Below are 20,580 nucleotides of genomic sequence, written 5' to 3'. Positions count from 1 at the left end.
CACCATAAATATTCTGTTTTGTTTGAATTTTATAATATTTAACACATTTCTTTATGGAATGTTTGTCGTCTGAGAAGTCCGTACATGTATACAATAGATTTTGATATAATCCACCTCCGTTACTTCCCCCTACCGTCTGTACTATCCACTCAACCGGTACTTTTTTTCTTAATTTTATGTGCTCATTTTTTAAACTTACTGAGTCCACCTGCACATGCACTGGTGTAGGGCTAGATTATTTAGTTTAATATGATGATGCACAGTTATATTCCTTTTACTGAAAATAATATAATTTTATTCTTTTTGTATGCTTTCTACTTAGTTTTTTAAGATTTATTTATTTATTATGTACACAGTGTTTTGCCTGCATGTATGCTGCAGGCCAGGAGAGAGCACCAGACTCATTATGGATGGTTGTGAGCCACCATGTAGATGCTAGGAATTGAACTCAGAACCTTTGGAAGAGCAGCCTTTTTAACCTCTGAGCCATCCCTCCAGCCCTACTTAGTATTTTTTTAATCATACAAAATAATGGCTTTTCTTGTGATATACTCATATATATCACTGTACATTGCTCATATGCATCTCTGACACTACCTTCCTCCATTCCTTCTAATAGCAATCTTCCCCTAAATGCACTTACTTACGCTTGCATGACGTGTGGGGGGGAGGGTTCGAAGTACAATTTCTGCTGCCCAAATATTCTTGGATATGTAGCCTTCCAACAGAGCATGGCAACTATTCAGGGGCTACACTCTTAGAGATAGCTGAACCCTATTCTCCCAGAAGTTAAGAATTGCAAAAAGCTCTACAGGTAAGGATGGGATTTCATATCCAACTCTTCTCTCCATGCTGGGATATTGTTCAGTAATCCTCTGGATTTCACTGCAATCTGCTGAAATGCCATCTTTAATTTTTAATTTTATTAATTTGTGTCTTTTTGTTTATTTTTGTGAGTTCCTTGCTTCCTTGCTGCCTTGCTTGTTTGCTTGCTTGCTTTTTTGAGACAAGGTCTCATTTGTCCCAGGCTGGCCACATACCCACTATGTAGCCAAGGGTGACCTATCCCTTTTTATATCCTTCCTCTATATCCCAAGTGCTAAGGTTATCATTTAATTCTCAGATATTTTATAGCTGCTTACATCTCCAAAATGCCTAGTCAATTCATTTACACAAAATGCTTCCTAGACAGCAGGACCAGGTTCAGTTCACTCCCCGTCAGCAGACTCTGAGCTGCCCACTCACTTCTCACCCTGGTAAACATCACTTCAAATTCCCAACCACACGGGGGAGTGGTGGTCTAAAGTGTGGAGGAGAGTCTACATGTTGACACATTTGAAGGGCTTACTACTCTTCAGAAACAGAGGAACAGGTGTTGTCAGCAGAGCTGAGGTTTGAAATGTGGAGTTTATTTCAGGCACATGGAGTGGATTTTAAGCAAGAAACAGACCTGCTCTAATCTCTACTTTGAAAGGACCACTCTGACTCCTGTGAGGGGAACTGACAAGAGACATCACTGAAGGGGAGAATGATATCCACCCTCCTGGGTTTGAGAAAATTTATTCTGGAAAAGGACATAGAATAGAAATGTTATCTTACCTACAATTTATTTTGAAGGTGATATCAAATGGAATTGAAAAGAGACCATTTCCATGGTAATAGGAATTATAAGTGACTTTAAAACTGGCTGAAAAAGTGTGATTAGCAGAGAAATGATGAAAAAGGACATAATCTGAACTATGCCCAGCCCCATGATTATACTTGGTAATAGTACTTGGGGGAAAGTGATAAAATTCAAGACTTTAAGAGTAGCCATAATCTATTCTGAATGGTTCTTGTAAGACTCAGACATTGTAACACAGACAGAATAGGGATGCATAGGCACAGAGGAAACACAAGAAACACCACTCTGGACTCTAAGCATGGAGGACTCTGAGATAAACAGAACTTTCTTCCACAGTAATCTTATCATTTGAGCCTCTAGCCCATGTGAAATGAAATTCTGCTTTTCCTCCATTAGTCTATGGGATTGCATCATTTTCTTAATTTCATTTTGTTTGTTGTTTTGTTTTATTCGTTTTTGTTTTGTTTTATTTTGTTTTTAAATGCATAGGAAACTAATACAGAAGAGGGTAGCAGTGTGACAGGAGGAAATTAATAATTCTATCTTAAGCATATTGCCTTTGAAATAGGTTTAGAAAACAAATGTCAGAGGACTTCCACATCCCTAGGTGCTAAAGTGCCAGCTACATGGGGCTCATTGCTTCAACCCCACTCTTGCTAACTCAGTTTTCTCTGTCAGCTTTTCTCTAGATGCTATTTTTACTATCTCCAATGAGTTCATATTTCTATTTTATGACACACTAGTCTCTTCACTCACTGTTGAAAGTGGAAAAAAATCTAGGAAGGACTTGAGCTGAGTGGAGTTTGGCAGACTCACATCATATCACTTCGGAACTAGGAAAAGATGAACTGTGATGTTTTCCCACTGTGCTGCCATGTCTTAGGTCACCCACATAACATGAGCAAAGCTGCCTGACTGACTCCTTCGCGCTTCTCTCTGGCTAATTTCTCACCTGAACATCTACCGTGTGCTCCTGGTCAGGACCATTCATCTCCAGGTTTCCTCCCATGTAATATGTTGGACCAAGTACTTTTATTCTGCCTCTTGAAAAGCTCATGAACATGAGGAGAAAGGGAAAAGTATAGTTTTTCCCATAATCAGAAAAAAATTATCATCTTCTAATAGATCTCTCTTTAGAATAAACTGTGCTCATTCTGTGGAAATCACCATCATCTCCCTCATCTATCAAAAGCCAAATCATAAATGACAGTCCCAACTGCTGGAAGGCTTCCCTGTAATAGTCTCTACACTCTTTAAGGAAGGTCCAGAGCTGATTCTCACAGGCAGAGCCCAGGACCTATCATGAGACAGCACAGTTTTTTTATAAGAATCACCAACATGGCCCCACCCACCTGTGACCAAACTATACACATAACCCATAGCCCTCCTATAAAAATCTATAAAGCCTCTGTAACATTCCCAAGGTATGAAACAGGAGCCACCTGTACATGGTGACTATTTGCATCTTCCAGGGTAAAGAGGAGCCGTAAACAAGTGAGTATAACATATTCCACAGCCATTAAAAGGAAAATTATCAGTCCGGGTACTCAAGGTGTACAAAGAAATATTTGAAAATTTAAATATTTGTTATACACACCCAAGATAACTGCTTAGTCACAGAAGGTACATTTTGCAGTGTGCAGTGCTTAAGACAGAGACAACTAGTCAAAGCATTGAGAATAAGTGACTGCTTCCTCAACTCCAAATGTGACATCTATCCCCACCCCCACTTCAAGACTCAGGGAATTTTGTGAAAGAAAAGGTAAAATGAAGGTGAGATCTGGAAGATGGAGAGGAGTGCTATAAAATACTGTCTTTTGGGTGTGACATGACAGTGGCATTCATGAACTCATATCAGTTGTGGTTCTGCCAAAGACGTGCATGAGGCCAAGACTGTCAAAATGCCAACACTGATGGAAGAGAAGCTCAGGAGACTTGCTCCTAAGAAGAATGATCATTTTTCTTTGGGGTTTTGGCCATGGATAGGTTGCCCATGCTCAGTAAATGACCCCACACTCACGTACATGGAAACAACTCCAATTAGACTCTGTGGGACATTAAATTTTTAAAAAGAAAGAAAATATGAAGCTGAAAAAAAATGTTCTGGATGAGAATCCCAGAGGGAGAGAGTAGAGACACAATCAAAATACAATGTATTGAACCCCCTCTCATCAGGCCTAGAGGTGAGTGACTCTGTTCATACCCATTGAGTCCTGCCCCTATGACCCATCCCAGGGCCGCAGCCATTACCCTGGGAACACCTGCCCAACTCGGCCCCAGCTGCTGGCCAGCAGGCAGGGCTCCTGTGGGAAGCCCCCCCTCACCAAGCAGACTCTGAAATCCAAACACCCTGCTCCCATACCCATCTGCCCGAGGAGACCCCAGCCACTTCCTGAGGCTTGGAAACCAATCCCTAGCCCTCATGGGACTTAGAGAACTCTCATGGGGCCTAGAGCTCTCATTGGACAAAGAGCTATCATTGGACCAAGAGTAACCTCAGGAGACAGAGAATCTGCCAGCCCTCATTAGACCAAGAGTGGCTTTCTGAGAAGTAGAATCTGCCACCTCTCATTGGACCAAAAGAGGCTTCCTGAAACACAGAATCTGTCAGTTCTAACTGGACCAAGATCCCTGATAAGACCTAAAGTGGAACCAGGAGGAGATGGGCAGACATCAAGGCAGAAGTACATACAACAACATAAAGCGCAATAAAGCATCACCAGAACCTAGGCCTCCTCCAACAGCAAGACCTGAACATCACAAGGTAGAAGAAGAAGAGGAAAGCAACCTTAAGAATAGCATCATGAAGATGCTAGAGACCTTTCAAGAGAAAATAAAAAATGAAATTGAGGAAAAGACAAACAAAAAAGTGGAAGAAAGCAATAAAGAAACTAATAAAAAGACAAACAAAAAATTGGAAGATATCTACAAGGAAATAGAGTAAAAGACAAATAAAAATTGGAAGAAAGCAATAAATCCCTTAAAGAAAATCATGAAAAAGCAATTAAACAGGTGAGGGAAATAGTTCAAGGCCTGAAAAGGGAAATAGAAACAATGAAGAAGACACAAACAGAGGGAATGCTGAAAATCTGAGTAAACGGACAGGAAACACAGATACAAGCATAACCAACAGAATACAAGAGATAGAAGAGAAAATCTCTAGTGTAGAGGATACAATAGAGGAAACAGATTCATCAAAGGAAATACCAAAGTCAAAAAAGTCATGACACAAAATGTCCAAGAAGTCTGGGACACCATGAAAAAACCAAACCTAACAATAATAGGGATAGAGGAAGGAGAAGAATACCAACTCAAAAGCACAGAGAATATATTCAACAAGATCATAGAAGAAAACTTTCCCAACTTAAAGAAGAAAATACCTATGAAGATACAAGAAGCTTATAGAACACCAAACAGACTAGACCCCAAAAAAAAAGTCCCTTTGCCACATAATAATTAAACAACTAAACCTACAGAATAAAGAAAGAATATTAAGAGCAGCAAAGGAAAAAGGCCAAGTGACTTAGAAAGGCAAACCCATCAGAATAACACCCGATTTCTCAATGGAGACTTTGAAAGCCAGAAGAACCTGGACAGATGTAATACAGACACTAAGATATATACAGAACATTCCATCCTAACAAAAAAGAATATACCTTCTTTTCAGCACCCCATGGAACCGTCTCTAAAATCATCCACATACTCAGCCACAAAGCAAACTCAACAAATATAAAAATTTGGAATAACCTCCTGTGTTCTGTCAGACCATCACGGTTTATAGTCAGATTTCAACAACAACAACAAAATTTACATAAAGCCTACAATCTCATGGAAACTGAATAATGCTCAACTGAATCACCAATGGGTCAAGGAAGAAATAAAGAAAGAAATTAAAGACTTCCTAGAGATCAATGAAAATGAAGACACCACATACCCAAACTTATGGGACACCATGAAAGCAGTGCTAAGAGGAAAATTTGTAGCACTAAATGCCCACATAAAGAAGTTGGAGAAATCCCACATTAATGACTTAACAGCACACCTGAAAGCTCTAAACAAGAAGGAGCAAAGTCACCCAGGAGGAATAGATGCCAGGAAATAATCAAATTGAGAGCTGAAATCAATAAAATAGACACAAAGAGAACAATACAAAGAATCAATGAAACAAAGAGTTGGTTCTTTGAGAAAATCAAGCCCTTATCCAAACTAACCAAAAGGCAGAGAGAGAGACAGAGAGAGAGAGAGAGAGAGAGAGAGAGAGAGAGAGAGAGAGAGAGAGAGAGAATCCAAATCAGCAAAATCAGGAATGAAAAGGGAGACATAACAACTAACAATGAGGAAATTCAGAAAATTATCAGGTAATACTTCAAACACCTGTACTCCACAAAACTGGAAAATCTAAAAGAAATGGATAATATTCTGGATAGGTATCACATACCTAAGTTAAATCAAGACCAGATAAACTATTTAAATAGACCAATAACCCCTAAGGAAATAGAAACAGTCATTAAAAGTTTCCCAACCAAAAAAAGTCCAGGGCCAGATGGTTTCAACGCAGAATTCTACCATATCTTCAAAGAAGAGATTATAACAATACTCTTTAAATTGTTCCACACAATAGAAACAGAAAGAACGTTACAAAACTCCTTCTATGAGGCTACAATTACCCTGATTCCCAAGCCAAACAAAGATGCAAAAAAGAAAGAAAACGACAGACCAATCTCCCTCATGAACATTGATGCAAAAATACTCAATAAAATATTGGCAGACTCCAAGAACACATCAAAACAATTATCCACCATGACCAAATAGGCTTCATCCCAGAGATGCAATGGTGGTTCAACATACATAAGTCTGTCAATGTAATACACCATATAAACAAACTAAAAGAAAAAAAAAAACACATGATCATCTCACTAGATGCTGAAAAGGCCTTTGACAAAATCTAACATCCCTTCATGATAAAGGTCTTGGAAAGATCAGGAATACAGGAAACACATAAACATAATAAAGGCAATTTACAGCAAGCCAACAGCCAACATTAAAGTAAATGGAAAGAAACTCAAAACGATTCCACTAAAATCAGGAACAAGACAAGACTGTCCGCTCTCCCCAATTTTACTCAATATAGTACTTGAAGTTCTAGCCAGAGCAATAAGACAACAAAAGGAGATCAAGGGGATACAAATTGGGAAAGAAGAAGTCAAACTTTCACTATTTGCAGATGACATGTTAGTATAAATAAGTGACCCCAAAAATTCTACCAGAGAACTCCTACAGCTGATAAACACCTTCAGTAATGTAGCAGGATACAAGATTAACTCAAAACAAATCAGTCATCCTCCTATATACAATTGACAAAGGGACTGAGGAAGAAATCAAAAAAACATCACCCTTTACAATAGCCACAAATGATATCAAATACCTTGGGGTAACTCTCACTAAGCAAGTGAAGAACCTGTATGACAAGAACATTAAGTCCCTGAAGAAAGAAATTGAAGAAGATGTCAGAAAATAGAAAGATCTCCCATGCTCATGGATAGATAGGATTAACATAGTAAAAATGGCAATCTTACCAAAAGCAATCTACAGATTCAATGCAATCCCCATCAAAATCCCAACACAATTCTTCACAGACCTGGAAAGAACAATACTCAACTTCATATGGAAAAACAAAAAAAACCCAGGATGGCCAAAAGAATCCTATACAATAAATGGAGGCAACATGATCCCTGACTTCAAGCTCTATTATAGAGCTACAGTAATTAGAACAGCTTGGTACTGGCATAAAAACCAACATGTGGACCAATGGAACCAAACTGAAGACCCTGACATTAATCCATGCACCTATGAACATACGATTTTTGACAAAGAAGCCAAAACTGTACAATGGAAAAAAGAAAGCATCTTCAACAAATGGTGCTGGCATAACTAGATGTCAACATGTAGAAGATTGCAAATAGATCCATATCTGTCACCATGAACAAAACAAGTCCAAGTGGATCAAAGACCTCAACATAAATCCAGTTACTCTGAACCTGATAGAAGAGAAAGTAGGAAGTAGTCTTGAACGCATTGCACCATATATTGCTTCCTAAATATAACACCAGTACCATAGACACTAAGAGAAACAATTAATAAATGGGACCTCTTGAAACAGAGAAGCTTTTGTAGAGGAAAGGACACAGTCAACAAGACAAAATGACAGCCTACAGAATAGGAAAAGATCTTCACCAACCCTACATCTGACAGAGGGCTGATATCAAGAATATATAAAGAACTCAAGAAATTAGACATCAAACATCCAACAGTCCAATTAAAAAAAATGAGCTATAGAGCTAAACAGAGAATTCTCAACAGAGGAAGCTCAAATGGTTAGAAGACATTTAAGGAATTGCTCAACATCCTTAACCATCAGGGAAATGCAAATCAAAAAGACTCTAAGATACCATCTTTCACCTGTCAGAATGGCTAAGATCCCCTACATTGTTGGTGGGAATGCACACTTGTACAGCTACTTTGGAAATCAATATGTCACTTTCTTAGAAAATTGGGAATCAACCTCCCCCAAGACACAGCTATACCACTCTTGGGCATATACCCAAGGAATGCTCAATCATACCACAAGGACAAATGCTCATCTATGTTCATAGCAGCATTATTTGTAATCACCAGAACCTGGAAACAGCCTAGATGCCCTTCAACTGAAGAATGGATAAATAAAATGTGGTCCATATACACAATGGAGTACTACTCAACAGAGAAAAACAGTGACATCATGAAGTTTGCAGACAAGTGGATAGAACTAGAAAATATTATCCTGAGTGAGGTAACCCAGAGTCAGAAAGACAAACATGGTAGGTACTCACTCATAAGTAGATACTAGATGTAAAGCAAAGGATAACCAGACTGCAACTCACAACTCCAGGGAGGCTGCTGTAGCTATTGCTCTATATAAATAAAGCACTGATTGGCCAGTGACCAGGCAGGAAGTATAGGTGGGACAAGGAGAGAGGAGAATTGAAGGAGGAAGGAAAGAGGGGACCACCTGGAGCTGCTGCCAGGACAAGGAAGATGTAAAGTACTGGTAAGCCACGAGCCATGTGGCAAAGTAAAGATTAATAGAAATGGACTAAATATAAGAGTAAGAGCTAGACAATGATAGGCCTGAGCTAATGGCCAAGCAGTTTAAATAATGTAAGCGTCTGTGTGTTTATTTTATAAGTGGGCTGTGGACTGGCGGGACTTGGCGGCGGGAACTGGGGAGAAATTCTCCAGCCAACAGGAGGCTACCTAGTAAAGAAAACCCTAAGAAAGACACAGGCATCACCCAGTGACAGAGAAATGGATGAGATCTACATGAGCAAACTGGGGTTGAGGGAGGGTAATGGAGGTCAATGGTCGGGGGAAAGAGAGTTTAGGGGAGCAGGAGATCCCAGCTGGATCAAGAACAGAGAGGGAGAACAAAGAAAGAGATACCATGATAAATGAAGACTCCATGGGAATAGGAAGAAACAGAGTGCTAGAGAGATCCCCAGAAATCCACAAAGATACTTCCAGTATAGACTACTGACAATGGTCAAGAGAGTACCTGAGCTGACCTACTCTGGCGATAGGATGGCCGAACACCCTAACTGTCATGATAGAACTCTCATCCAGTGACTGATGGAAGCAGATACAGAGATCCACGGCCAAGCCCAAGGTGGAGCTCCAGGAGTCCAATCAACGAGAGAGAGGAGGGATTATATTGCTGGGGACAACTGTAAGAGCCATGCCATATTGACTGCCTGAGTTAAGTTTCTGTATTGAGCCACTTACCAGAAACTTGTGACATGTTTGGACAAGTTCTGAGTTATTAGAAAATAACTTAACATTTCCTTATCTTTCTGCTACACTGACCATTAATAATGTTTTGTGGTTGGGTTGCTTACAACCCAACAGTCCCCTTATCTTTTCCCAAAGAAAACTTCCTGGTCTGCTTACTATAAAACCTGCCTGAGAAAAATAAAATTTTGCAGCTTGATCAGAATACTGTCTTGCTGTCAATTCTTTGCGTCTCTTGTCCCTTTCATTCTCCATTCCCTCTTCTAGGGTCTCCGTTGACAATCCCACTGGCCAGGACATTATATGAGCAAGACCATGATTGGAAAAAGCACAGGGACAAATAGCCAAACTAGCGGAAACACATGAACTGTGAACCAATAGCTGAGGAGCCCCCATGGAACTGGACCAGGCCCTCTGGATAAGTGAGACAGTTGATGAGATGGAACTGTTTAAGAGCCCCCCAGGTAGTGAGACCAGGACCTGTCCTTGGTGCATGAGCTGGCTTTTTGGAACCTAGGGCCTATGCTGAGACACTTTGCTCAGCCTTGGTGCAGAGAGAAGGGGACTGAACCTGCCTCAATTGAATCTACCAGGCTGGGCTGACTCCCCAGGGGAGACCTTGCCTTGGAGGAGGTGGGAATAGGGGAGTGGATTGGAGGAGAAGGTTGGGGGATGGGAGGAGGACAGGGGAATCCGTGGCTGATATGTAAAATTAAATTAATTATAAAATAAAATTATTTTTTAAAAAAAGAAACATCAAAAAACACAATGTATTAAATTTGCAAAAAGTAAAAATATTAAAAAGTAGACTTTAAATACTTTACTAGCTATTTTTTTTTTTTTTTTTTTTTTTTTTTTTTTTGGTTTTTCGAAACAGGGTTTCTCTGTGTAGCTTTGCTTCTTTCCTGGATCTCGCTCTGTAGACCAGGTTGGCCTCAAACTCACAAAGATCTGCCTGCCTCTGCTTCCCGAGTGCTGGGATTAAAGGTGTGTGCCACCACCGCCTGGCACCTTACTAGCAATTTAAATATATAACTATCTGTAGAACTATACTTCAAAATGAAGCATAAAATATAAGAAAACTCTACCATATAATTATTATAAATTCTACTACATAATTGTATGTCTATTGTTTTTATCTTTGATTTTGTGAGACAGATTCTTACTCCATTGCACAGACTGGTCTACAACTCACCATGGAATTCAGGCTTGCTTTGAACTCATAGCAATTCTGATGCCTCAGGCTCCCAAGAAATGGTATGATACATGTAAGCTGTCATACCTAACTAGCTGCTGTTTTTAAACCACTCCAAAATAGCATTTGTCCTCCAAAATAATACTGCTCAAGCACTGGAACTCAAAGTCAGGATTTTCAAACCCAATGTTTAACATTTAATCTTCTTAATTACTTATAAGTCATTTTTACACAAACTTCTGTGTATCTTTATGCAAAATTCCAGTGAAATTATATTTTTTAAAAATCCAGCCTAGGATGTGTTTCTGCCTGTCACTGAACCAACAAGGGTGGAGATTAAGATGTGTGTCTTGTCTGATACAAAATCTCCCCAAAAGGTAAGCACCTAAGCTCAGAACCCAAGTTAAATAACATAACAATGTTGAGTTGGAGTTGCAAATCAGTTTGACATTAATTACATTTTTATTTGCGGGGAGGAATATGCCGCAGGATGCATGTGGAGGTCAGAGGAGAACTTGTAAGAGTCAATTCTCTCCTTTACCATGTGGGTTCCAGGGATTAAACTTGGGATGCCAGGCTCAGTAGTAGGTGTTCTTACCCATTAAAGCCATCTCACCAACTCACTAGCCATTTAATTTTGGATATCCTGGATTGTCCAAGTAGGAACACCACAGTTACTAGATCCTGAGATGTGGCAGGACAGTGTGTGCCAGTGAGAGATAAAATTATTTTGAGTGTTAAACAATACATTTAAGCAATCCTTTCCCTCTAAAATAAAAACCACTCTCAAAACACAATTCTAATGAACATTTATTTATTAAGCCCACACAAGGTAAGGGCAGAGCTCATAAATGCCTGACACATCAGTCTTCATCCAGGACCCCTTCTTTCTTGCTCTTTCTTCTTTGATGGGAGTATCTCAGACTTATGTTTTCTGCAATGACACAATATCCAGAAGGGTATTGGTAAACTTGTTTCAAAGTTGGAGTATTCTCAGAAAGTGGAAGACAATGCATTGATTGTTACAGCAAGTGGAACCTTTATTTTGTTGTCTAAATTTCAAATAAAATAAATAAAACAGGCATTATCAAGAGAACTTCAAAAGATTGGGCCCATCTTTGGTCATTTAACACTTTGAACTTGGATGTGGGATTTTATTTTTCTAAGTACAATCCCTTATCCTCTCTAATGAAAAATTTAAGCACTCTGCTGATAGCCATTCTATTGTAATAAGAAACCATATTAGAGAATTAAAAACACAAAAAGAGCCAGGAGGGTCTGGAGAGATGGCTCAACACTTAGCAGCAGAAGCTGTTCTTCCAGTGGACCCAGGTTCAATTCCAAGTACCCACATGGTAGCTTATCATAGTCTGTAACTCCAGTTCCAGGGACTCTGACATCTGGTTTCTGTGGGCACCAGGCACACACACAGTGCACAGACATGTGTGTATCACAACACCCATACACATAAAAAATAATTTTTAAACATTTTTAGAAGCCAAAAAAGAGGAGATATAAAAACAGAAATTGCTGATTCAGAACCCTTCAGTTTTTCAGGGAATCATACATTCTATGTATTAGATGGTGGCTTCACTAAGAGTCCATGGATTGGACACTAGAGAGATAAATTGGGAGTTTATGAATACTCAAGGGAGAGGAAATTTGTGTCCTATCATGAGTGTACCTGAAGCTCCAGACCCCTGAATAGAAAAGACCTGCATGAAGAAAAAAGTTCCTTTTTATATTTTCTTTTATTTTACTTACTCTGGGATGGGGTTTTGCTCTGTAGATCAGGCTGGCCTGGAAATTTACTATGTACATCAGACTGGCCTGGAACTAAGAGATTCAGCTTCCTCAGACTCACAAGTGCTCAGATTAAAGATTGGTGCCACTATTCCTGGTCATGCCTGCAATTTATCTCAGCTTTGGGGAGGTGTTAAATGTGGAGTCCATTCTGAGGGGATTAAAATTAGCATCAGATAGAATAACGACTCTCTAGAAAGGTATCAGGGATAAGAGAAGAGACTTACAAGATTTCCAGTGGAGGCAGGGATCGGGTCTGCAATGAAATAAAGAAATGGTTTCCATTCTCTTTAAATATCGTTCACTCAAGCTACCAAAATTTGTCTTAGAGAAAAATAATAGACGAAATTTTATGACTTCTTCACTAAGTGCCAGACAGAAAGGTGAAAAAATGTGGAGGGCATGATGACTCACACCTTTTAACCCAGCACTCAGGACCCAGAAGCAGGCAGATCTCTGTGAGTTCAGGGTCAGCCTTATCTACACATCAAGTTTCAAGTTTCAGGGCTGGGACTACATAGAGAGACCCTGTCAATAGTTAGTTGATAGACAGATGGATAGAAGGATGATAGATAGATAGATAGATAGATAGATAGATAGATAGATAGATAATAGATAGATAGATAGATAAATAGATAGATGATAGATAGATGATTGATTGATGATAGATAGATGATAGACAGACAGACGGATAGATAGATAGATAGATAGATAGATAGATAGATAGATAGATAGATAGATAGACAGATGATAGATAGATAGATAGATAGATAGATGATTGATTGATGATAGATAGATGATTAATAGATAGGTAGGTAGGTAAGTAGATAGATAGATTATAGATAGATAAATAGATGATATATAGAAAGATAGAAAGATAATAGATAGACAGACAGATTAGATAGATAGATAGATAGATAGATAGATAGATAGATAGATAGATAAAACAGATAGATGATAGATAGATAGATAGATAGATAGATAGATAGATAGATAGATAGATAGATAGATAGATAGATAGATAAAACATAGATAGATAGATGATAGATAGATAGATAGATAGATAGATAGTATAAATGAGAGTGGCAAAGAAATCCATTGCTTCTGTTCAGTCCAAATACAAAGGACATTTACACTTAACCAAAATTTTTACCCAGGATACTGTCTGTCTGGAACATATTGTAACTATTGGAAGAGAAAAGGAGGTGATTAATCCCATCTTCCTAATCACATTTCCAAGAACATGGACACCCAAGAAGCTAACCCTCTGGAGCTACCCGGAGCTTGTTCCTGAGGTCAGGTGGCTGACAAGAAGCTGTGTTGTCACTGACAGGTGTCTTCCATTGAAAATATTCCAGGAAAGGGGATAGATAGTCCTCAAGTTTCAAAGAACTTTTGGTAAAAATTTACTCCACCTCAGAGGTCAAAGCAGCAAGTTTCTCAACTTGAGTAACCACAGGATCTTCCTCAGCTGTGAGACAGAAGAAAAGGGTACCAAGAAAATGAAACTATGTTTGAAGACAAACAGCTCCTACCTGAGGCCTCACTGGGATTCTTCCAGAAAGCTGGGGGAGTCTGTCTCAGCATCAGGAAAGGACACTGGGAAGACAGATAAGAAGACAGGTATGGTCACCAGCTGTGGAAAAAAGCAGGCTTTTCTAGAGAAAGGCACATGATGAGAGCCCAGGAATACCTGTCCAGACCTCCAGAAACTACACCCTCACTTACCAAAACTCTGTGTGCTTTCATAATATGCTTCTGTGGTTGGTGTGAGGTCCAAGGTCGGGTTAAAGTCAGTGGTTAAATCATTGTCTGTGTCACTTTTTAGAGCTCTTATCACTTTCTCAACTGGTGGTGGTAGGTTACCGGCTGTTTTTAGTGGGCCACTCATTGAATCCTGTAGTTCTTCATAGTCAACAGTTGAATTTAATGGTTCTTCACTGAATGGGTCTAGTGGGTCATAGGTGGTTTCTTCTGGAAGGTAATTGATTGAGTCTCCTTGGTTATAACTGGTTAGATCTAATTGATTCTTGTAGGTCCTTATTAGTGGATTCTAATGGGTAAGTAGTGAATTCTAAAGAAGCCCAACAGAAAAGAAGAGCTCAAGTCTTTTCCAGTGAGCATGTCTCTGTCATCTCCACCCCTTCCTCCCTTCCTCGGCCCTCTGTTCAAGGGAAAGTATAAAGTGGCTGCTGTTGTGTGGTCTCACCATAGTCCTGTTCAACAGCTAAGGTCCCTGGTCTAACGGCTGCTCAGAGCAATGTGATCACAGCCTGCTCCTGCCTTCTCTGAGGGGTCAGTTGAGGAGAGAGCATCTGTATTGTATCTCTATCTGTGTGCTGGTCATACTGGAACAGGAGAAAAGGTCAGGACTCACCTCTATAATCCTTCCAGATTTCTAAAAGCCACAAATGAATGTAGTAAGGGTTAAAATTTAAAGAAACCACTGGTTCTATGTGTAAGCAAGAATGGAATCAACCCTAACATGCTCCATTACAACTACCTCTTATTTAATGTCCTGTGTCCAGGACCCATTTCCAGCACATCTCAAAACACTCAGCCCTAATGTCGTAGGGCTTGTTGTCTACAGAACCCTCACAACCATGTGGTCTCCTCTGCACAAGGCAGGTCTCCCGAGGACACACTCATCTCACTGTGGCATCCATGTCACCAGCATCACTGTCTCTCTCTGCTTCTCATGTGGCTTCATCTCACACGCATGTGCAGTGAGGAAGCCCATCCTGCAGCCCAGAAAGTCAGTCACCTGACAAGAGCAGGTGAGGGGGCCATGTCACTTCCACTCAGTTGGGTGAGCAGTTCTCCTGAGAAACTGCCTGAGTTCAGGAAGAACTAGAAGGGAAAGTTTGGGGGTTGGAAGTTCCTTTTTTCCTCTGGCTCATGAGGACATTATTTCTTTCCTTGCTCAATGTGGTACAAGTTTCTATCCCAGCCCTACACAGATTCACAGGCTGTGACAGAGCTGGCTGCCAATGCTCTCATATACAACTGAAGCCCACTATGGTAGGGGCCTCCCAACTCTTTACCCTAATTCAACAGAATCATATCACCTCCTTGACATCCAGTGGGAATGAGACCATCAACAATATCTCAGCCATTCTGCCCTGGTCCCATCTAAACAAGCTTGTTAACTATATGTGGTTAATTCAAACTCAAAACCAAAATCATAGTCTCCCAGTCTGTCAGCTGCCATCCTTGGCTCAAATGACCTAGACAGAATTATCCAATTTCTCCTTAAAATTTTCATCACAAATCAACCCCTCCCATACCCATCTCCACACAAACACACACTCATAAACTTCAAGTCCCTTCTCCTAAGGATTCCAAGGTACACATACCTATGTCCAAACTGGGAAAAGCCACAGCCAGAGCACACAGGACAGAGATCACCAGAATCTTGTAGAGCATCATGCTTCAGTAGGATTAAAGCAACCAGTGAGCAGGGGAAAGAGTTAGTCCAGGAAGAGCTCTGCTGGGATTTTATACATTCCTCTACTCTGCCCTTGCTCCAGGGTGTCTTTTCACAGTTGGCTGGAGTGGAAAAAGGGGGGAGGAGGGGAAGGAGGGTGGGGAGGTCTTCATGGGCCATTAAAGAATGTACCAGGAAGGAGGTTAAGAAAAATTAACAAGGGCCAGAGAGACAATAGAAGCCAGACTATGTTAGGAGAAAGAGTCTGATGAGGTCCTTTGCGAAATCAGGTGCACCATCCATTGCCATTAGCTGCTTTATCCTCTGAGGCCTGGGGAGAAATTCCTATTCCACCTGATGTGCCCCGCCCCCTCCCACCACATTATGACTACTCTTTGTCTTCTAGACTAGAGTCTTTTGTCTTTTCTGAGCCCCAAAAGATAGCTTTGTGTCAGAAAATGGGCTGTTTGACTCTAAGGAGAAAACCTCATATAGACATTAGAATCCTCACCCTGGCAGATCCTTAGAGAATAAGTGGAGAGCTGCTCATTGCAGTAGCAGAAATATCTAACACTGTGCTATGTGATTCACTGAAGTGTCAGTGGATGTGATTCTCACAAGGAGCCTAGCAGTAGACATTTCACCCACCTATCCCCAGGAGGAGCCTGGAGGAGACAGTTGAAGTAACCCCATATTATACAAGGCTCTCTACAGGACAGTCAAGAACATGGATTATGTTTTGCCTGCTGGATCTGGCTCCTGCTAGAACATCCTCATGATGCAGGACCAGTATCAAGTTAAGACAAGTCCTTTCTTACAGCAGTAATCTAACCCTCAGAAGAGACAGGAAACTGAGGGCAACTTGTGAAAGGCAGCAGCATAACTCAGTTCAAATTGTCTCTGGCTTAGAAGGCCATTTGCAGAAGTTCTGACATCTTAGAGACCATCCATTTGAGTTTCTTGTTGCTCTTCAGGTTTCTATGCTAACAAGTTCACAGGTGGTTTCTGCCTTTCAGAAACCACAAGCTCACCAATACCATATGGAGAGGAACCTCTGAGCAGTAGTAGTAATAAAAGATAACAACTCCTGGGTGCATAGACACACATCATGGGTATATAGACTTTACCTATCATTCGCCCTAAAGTGATCTCATTCTCCTCTCCTATTAAGAAAACCATGAATCAGAGATGTTAGTTAACTGAGGAAGAGCTACACAGTAAATGTTCCCTGTCAGGTGTCAAGCTCACCTGCAGTCTGAAGACACATTCTACTTCTTGTCTACCACCCACCCCACTCCTTCTCCCCACCTTCCCAGTTGTCTCTCTGATCTCCTCCATGCTGGTTTCTACTGCGAAGTGTGGCACTGTATCAAGGGAACACACACACACACACACACACAGACGAACAAATGACTTTCTGGAAACATTTGACTTGGTAGTGTAACCCAGACACAATGGTCAGGAGCTTGGGAGGCAAGAGGGACCTTGCGGGTGAATCACACTAACAACAATAAGACTCAAACAGGGCGGTAGGGCAGTCTCTCACAGTCCAGCAGAAGAGAAGGAAGCAGGTCACCTGTACTGGTCACAGTGAGAACACTTCCTGCCACAGAAAAAGACAAGCGTTGACTCACATGTAAATGCCGAAGCCCACGACAAGATCTGTACTAAAGAGACAAAGCAGGCAGCTTTGGCCAGCTCTGCCTTGAACTTGACCATCAGAGTGGGTGCTCAAGATGTCCCTTCAGAGGTCACAGCACTGTGTTCTGGACTCAGTTTCCACAGCCTCAGTGCTGAAGGGGCTACCCACTGGCCAGTGGGTTGGGTCAGAGGAGGAAGTAGCTCCAACCTTGAAGGTAGAGGTGCCTTACTTCCTTTCCCACTGAGTGTGTAAACAGATGGAGGGTCCCCTGGCAGACCCAGGCCTCGGTGAGGTGAGCATCAACAAAACTGTGAAGAGATCTTTGTAGGCCCAGTCAACCCTTCAGTTTTGTTTTCTTTTTTATGTAAAAAAAATTTTTTTCACTTTACATACCAATCCCAGTTCCCTCTCCCTCCCCTTACCCCACCCTCTCCCCCAGTCCATCCTACCCCCATCCACTCCTCAGAGAGGGTAAGGCCTCCCTTGAGGAGTCAACAAAGTCTGGCATACTAAGTTGAGACAGGACCAAGCCCCTCCCTGCTGTGTCAAGGCTGAGCAAGGTGACCCACCCTAGGGAATGTGTTCTAAAATGCCAGCTCATGCACCTGGGATAATTCCTGGTCTCACTGCCAGGGACTCACCAAACGGATCTAGCCACATAACTGTCACCCACATTCAGAGGCCTAGTTCAATCCATGCATGTTCCCTGGCTGACAGTCCAGAGTCCATAAACTCCCACCAGCTTGGGTCAGCTGTCTCTGGGGTTTTCCCCATCGTGATCTTAACCTCATGTTCTCCTGTGATTTTCTCCTCCCCCTCTTCAATTGAAGTCCAGGAACTCAGTTCAGTGCTCAGTTCAGTTCACTGCATCTACTACCATCATGACTGGATGTAGGTTCTCCTCCTACAGGTACAGGTGGTTTCTCGACCTTTCGTTTTTCTAACCTGAAAAACACAGATGATGTTAGTAATCCATTAAAAGGTCACTGTGGATATTAGATGAACTGATTCATGTAAGACAGGGCTGGCAAACAGTAAATGATTGATTGATTGATTGATTGATTGATTGGCAGCTCCAAAAATGTACAAAACAGCCATTTGGGAAAACAAGGAAGTTTCGCAAACAGACAACAATAGAGAGTTCACAAATAATGTCCTCCTGTCTCTGTCCCTAAGCTACTGAAGCCTCAGAAGAAGGGGTCAAACAAACACAACCCACGACACTGTGTTCACATGCAGCACCCACGAAGTGCCTTGCCCATAACTGCTTATTGGTCCAAAAGAGGCTGCCCCTGAGCAGACTCTCAACCTCTAAGATTTGAGCAGGAGAGTCCATCTAGTCTGCTCCCTGGTTCATTGATAAACAGCTGCCAGTTCTTGAACACTGGATTGGAATAGGGACTGTGGGGCCAAGCTGTGATGGCGAGTGAAGGAAATTGCAACTTTAGTCTATTTGGGGTTGCATGGAGAAAAGTCCTCGAGGACAGAACAATTCTAGGTCAAAGAGCTCAGGTGGCCAATTCAAAGGCACCAGAAGAAATCTTACTGGACTTAACATCTTTCTATTTTTAACCAATTTGGAAAACAAAGTGGAATGTTGTGCCTGGGAACTGGGTAGAGGGGAAACATCCTTCAGATTTCCAAGGACTCTAGAAGGAGCTAGAAAAAGGAAGTGGGCACTTTCCCTTTAGTTAACACAAACACTAGTCAGGCCTAGTAACATCTATCCAAGCTTCCTAGCACCAAATTGGGTTTTGTACCAAAATTGAAGTTTCCTCACTGCAGATATTTCAGGGTGATGTCAACAGTTTATCATATTTACACTATTTGAAAATTTTAGGACAGCCACACACTTTATATTATTTAAGCTTCACAATAGGTGATGATGTTATTCTAACTTTGGAATTTTATATTGGTTCTATAGAAGTAAAAAAAATGGGTCAATTCACACCTCCCTCTAAAGATTTCATGTTGCCACTATTTTCTTAATTGATGCCATCCCCCCTCCCAACTATACAAATAAGAAAATAAAGAAAAACAGAAAGTCAAAAAAGAAAGTGTCTGAGGTCCTTATAATGGAAGTTATCCAGGGGTATTCAACCTCACTTTCTATAGTCAATACATAAATCTCAGATATTTTAGTTATCATGCTGAAGTCTGTTGTGGGGTATCCACCAGAAAAAACTACTCAAACATGAGTTTAAGCCTACAGAAAGTCTTTATCTACTGGCCCTCAATTATACTGGGTATTTGGGATCCCACTGTAGCCCTGAGCCTTTCTTAGGTTAAGCTGTTAATCAGAAAAACCATATCCTGGGTTGCCATGCTTCAGTTAACAAGAACAGTTAACCAGAAGCGGAACCACAGAAGTCAAAAAGCAAGGTTGGTCCATTAAAAGACTCTCCCAGAACTGTGGACTTTGATGGATTAGGCCTTTGCTTTTGTTCTGGCAAGTGGTGCTGTCTGAGTGCTGAGTTTTGCAGCTTGAATGATACTTCCATCAGGGAGTCACTTGTGCTAAGGTCTGGGGCCTATTAAAGTCTGGAGACCTGTTACATAGTCCCATCTACAAAACCTCACAGATTTGTGAGATGTTAGGGTAGAAATAAACTTAGAGATCAATAAACTTGAGATCATCACACTATACCTGGGAAATTAATCAACAGTAACATACTTAGCAAACATGCAGCCCTGAGCTCAGTTTCCAGCATTAGTAATAATAATTTAAAGAAAAACAGTACTCAGAAATATTAGATCTATTTATCTAATCTCCAGTCCTCCCACTCTTGGCAAATTTCTGAGCATCTCAGTGACTCCTTTTCTCCATGTGAGGTAGATGAATAATAAAAGCTAACTCAAGGTGGGGGAGAAGGCATTTAATTTTTCAAAAACTTAGTAGAGGAGCTTGAGATATAGTTTGGTGGTAGGGAATTTGCCTAGGATGTACAAGACCCTTGCTTTGTCTGCAGAAGTATCAGGTACCTGGGAGACCTGATATGTTTGACATGTTCTGCACCCATGGAATCTTTCTTTTCATCAGTGTGTGTGTGTGTGTGTGTGTGTGT

General features: G+C 40.9%; 1 protein-coding gene across 2 annotated transcripts; it reads right to left on the bottom strand.

The window, feature by feature from the left end:
• Window positions 1–11,440: 11,440 nt before the first annotated feature.
• LOC114710361 (kidney androgen-regulated protein-like) lies at window positions 11,441–15,953 on the bottom strand. Of its 2 annotated transcripts, XR_003737045.2 has the most exons (5): window positions 15,803–15,953; window positions 14,175–14,417; window positions 13,982–14,045; window positions 12,674–12,702; window positions 11,441–11,577 (listed from the first exon to the last, which is right to left on the bottom strand). XR_003737045.2 is itself a non-coding variant. In XM_037204055.1 (4 exons), exons 1-3 carry the CDS (start codon window positions 15,873–15,875, stop codon window positions 13,990–13,992), a joined length of 375 nt encoding a protein of 124 aa, XP_037059950.1. In that variant the 5' UTR covers window positions 15,876–15,948; the 3' UTR covers window positions 12,674–12,702; window positions 13,982–13,989. The 2 variants fall into 2 exon arrangements, 1 of the variants encoding a protein (XP_037059950.1); XM_037204055.1 differs by lacking the exon at window positions 11,441–11,577 and having other exon boundaries at window positions 14,175–14,420; window positions 15,803–15,948.
• Window positions 15,954–20,580: the final 4,627 nt, after the last annotated feature.

The sequence above is a fragment of the Peromyscus leucopus genome, chromosome 3, assembly GCF_004664715.2.
Source record: "Peromyscus leucopus breed LL Stock chromosome 3, UCI_PerLeu_2.1, whole genome shotgun sequence".
Taxonomy (NCBI): domain Eukaryota; kingdom Metazoa; phylum Chordata; class Mammalia; order Rodentia; family Cricetidae; genus Peromyscus; species Peromyscus leucopus.
Note: the sequence above shows the minus strand (reverse complement) of the source record. Positions and strands in the feature narration are given on the sequence as shown.

Excerpts from the sequence above, each read along its gene's own strand:
- LOC114710361 (XM_037204055.1), bottom strand. The coding sequence starts at position 15,875 with ATGATGCTCTACAAGATTCTGGTGATCTCTGTCCTGTGTGCTCTGGCT. Across the intron at positions 14,421-15,802 it reads TTTTCCCAGTTTGGACATAG|AAGAAACCACCTATGACCCA; the intron begins GTATGTGTACCT and ends ATTACCTTCCAG. Across the intron at positions 14,046-14,174 it reads TGAAAGCACACAGAGTTTTG|TGTCCTTTCCTGATGCTGAG; the intron begins GTAAGTGAGGGT and ends CTGTCTTCCCAG.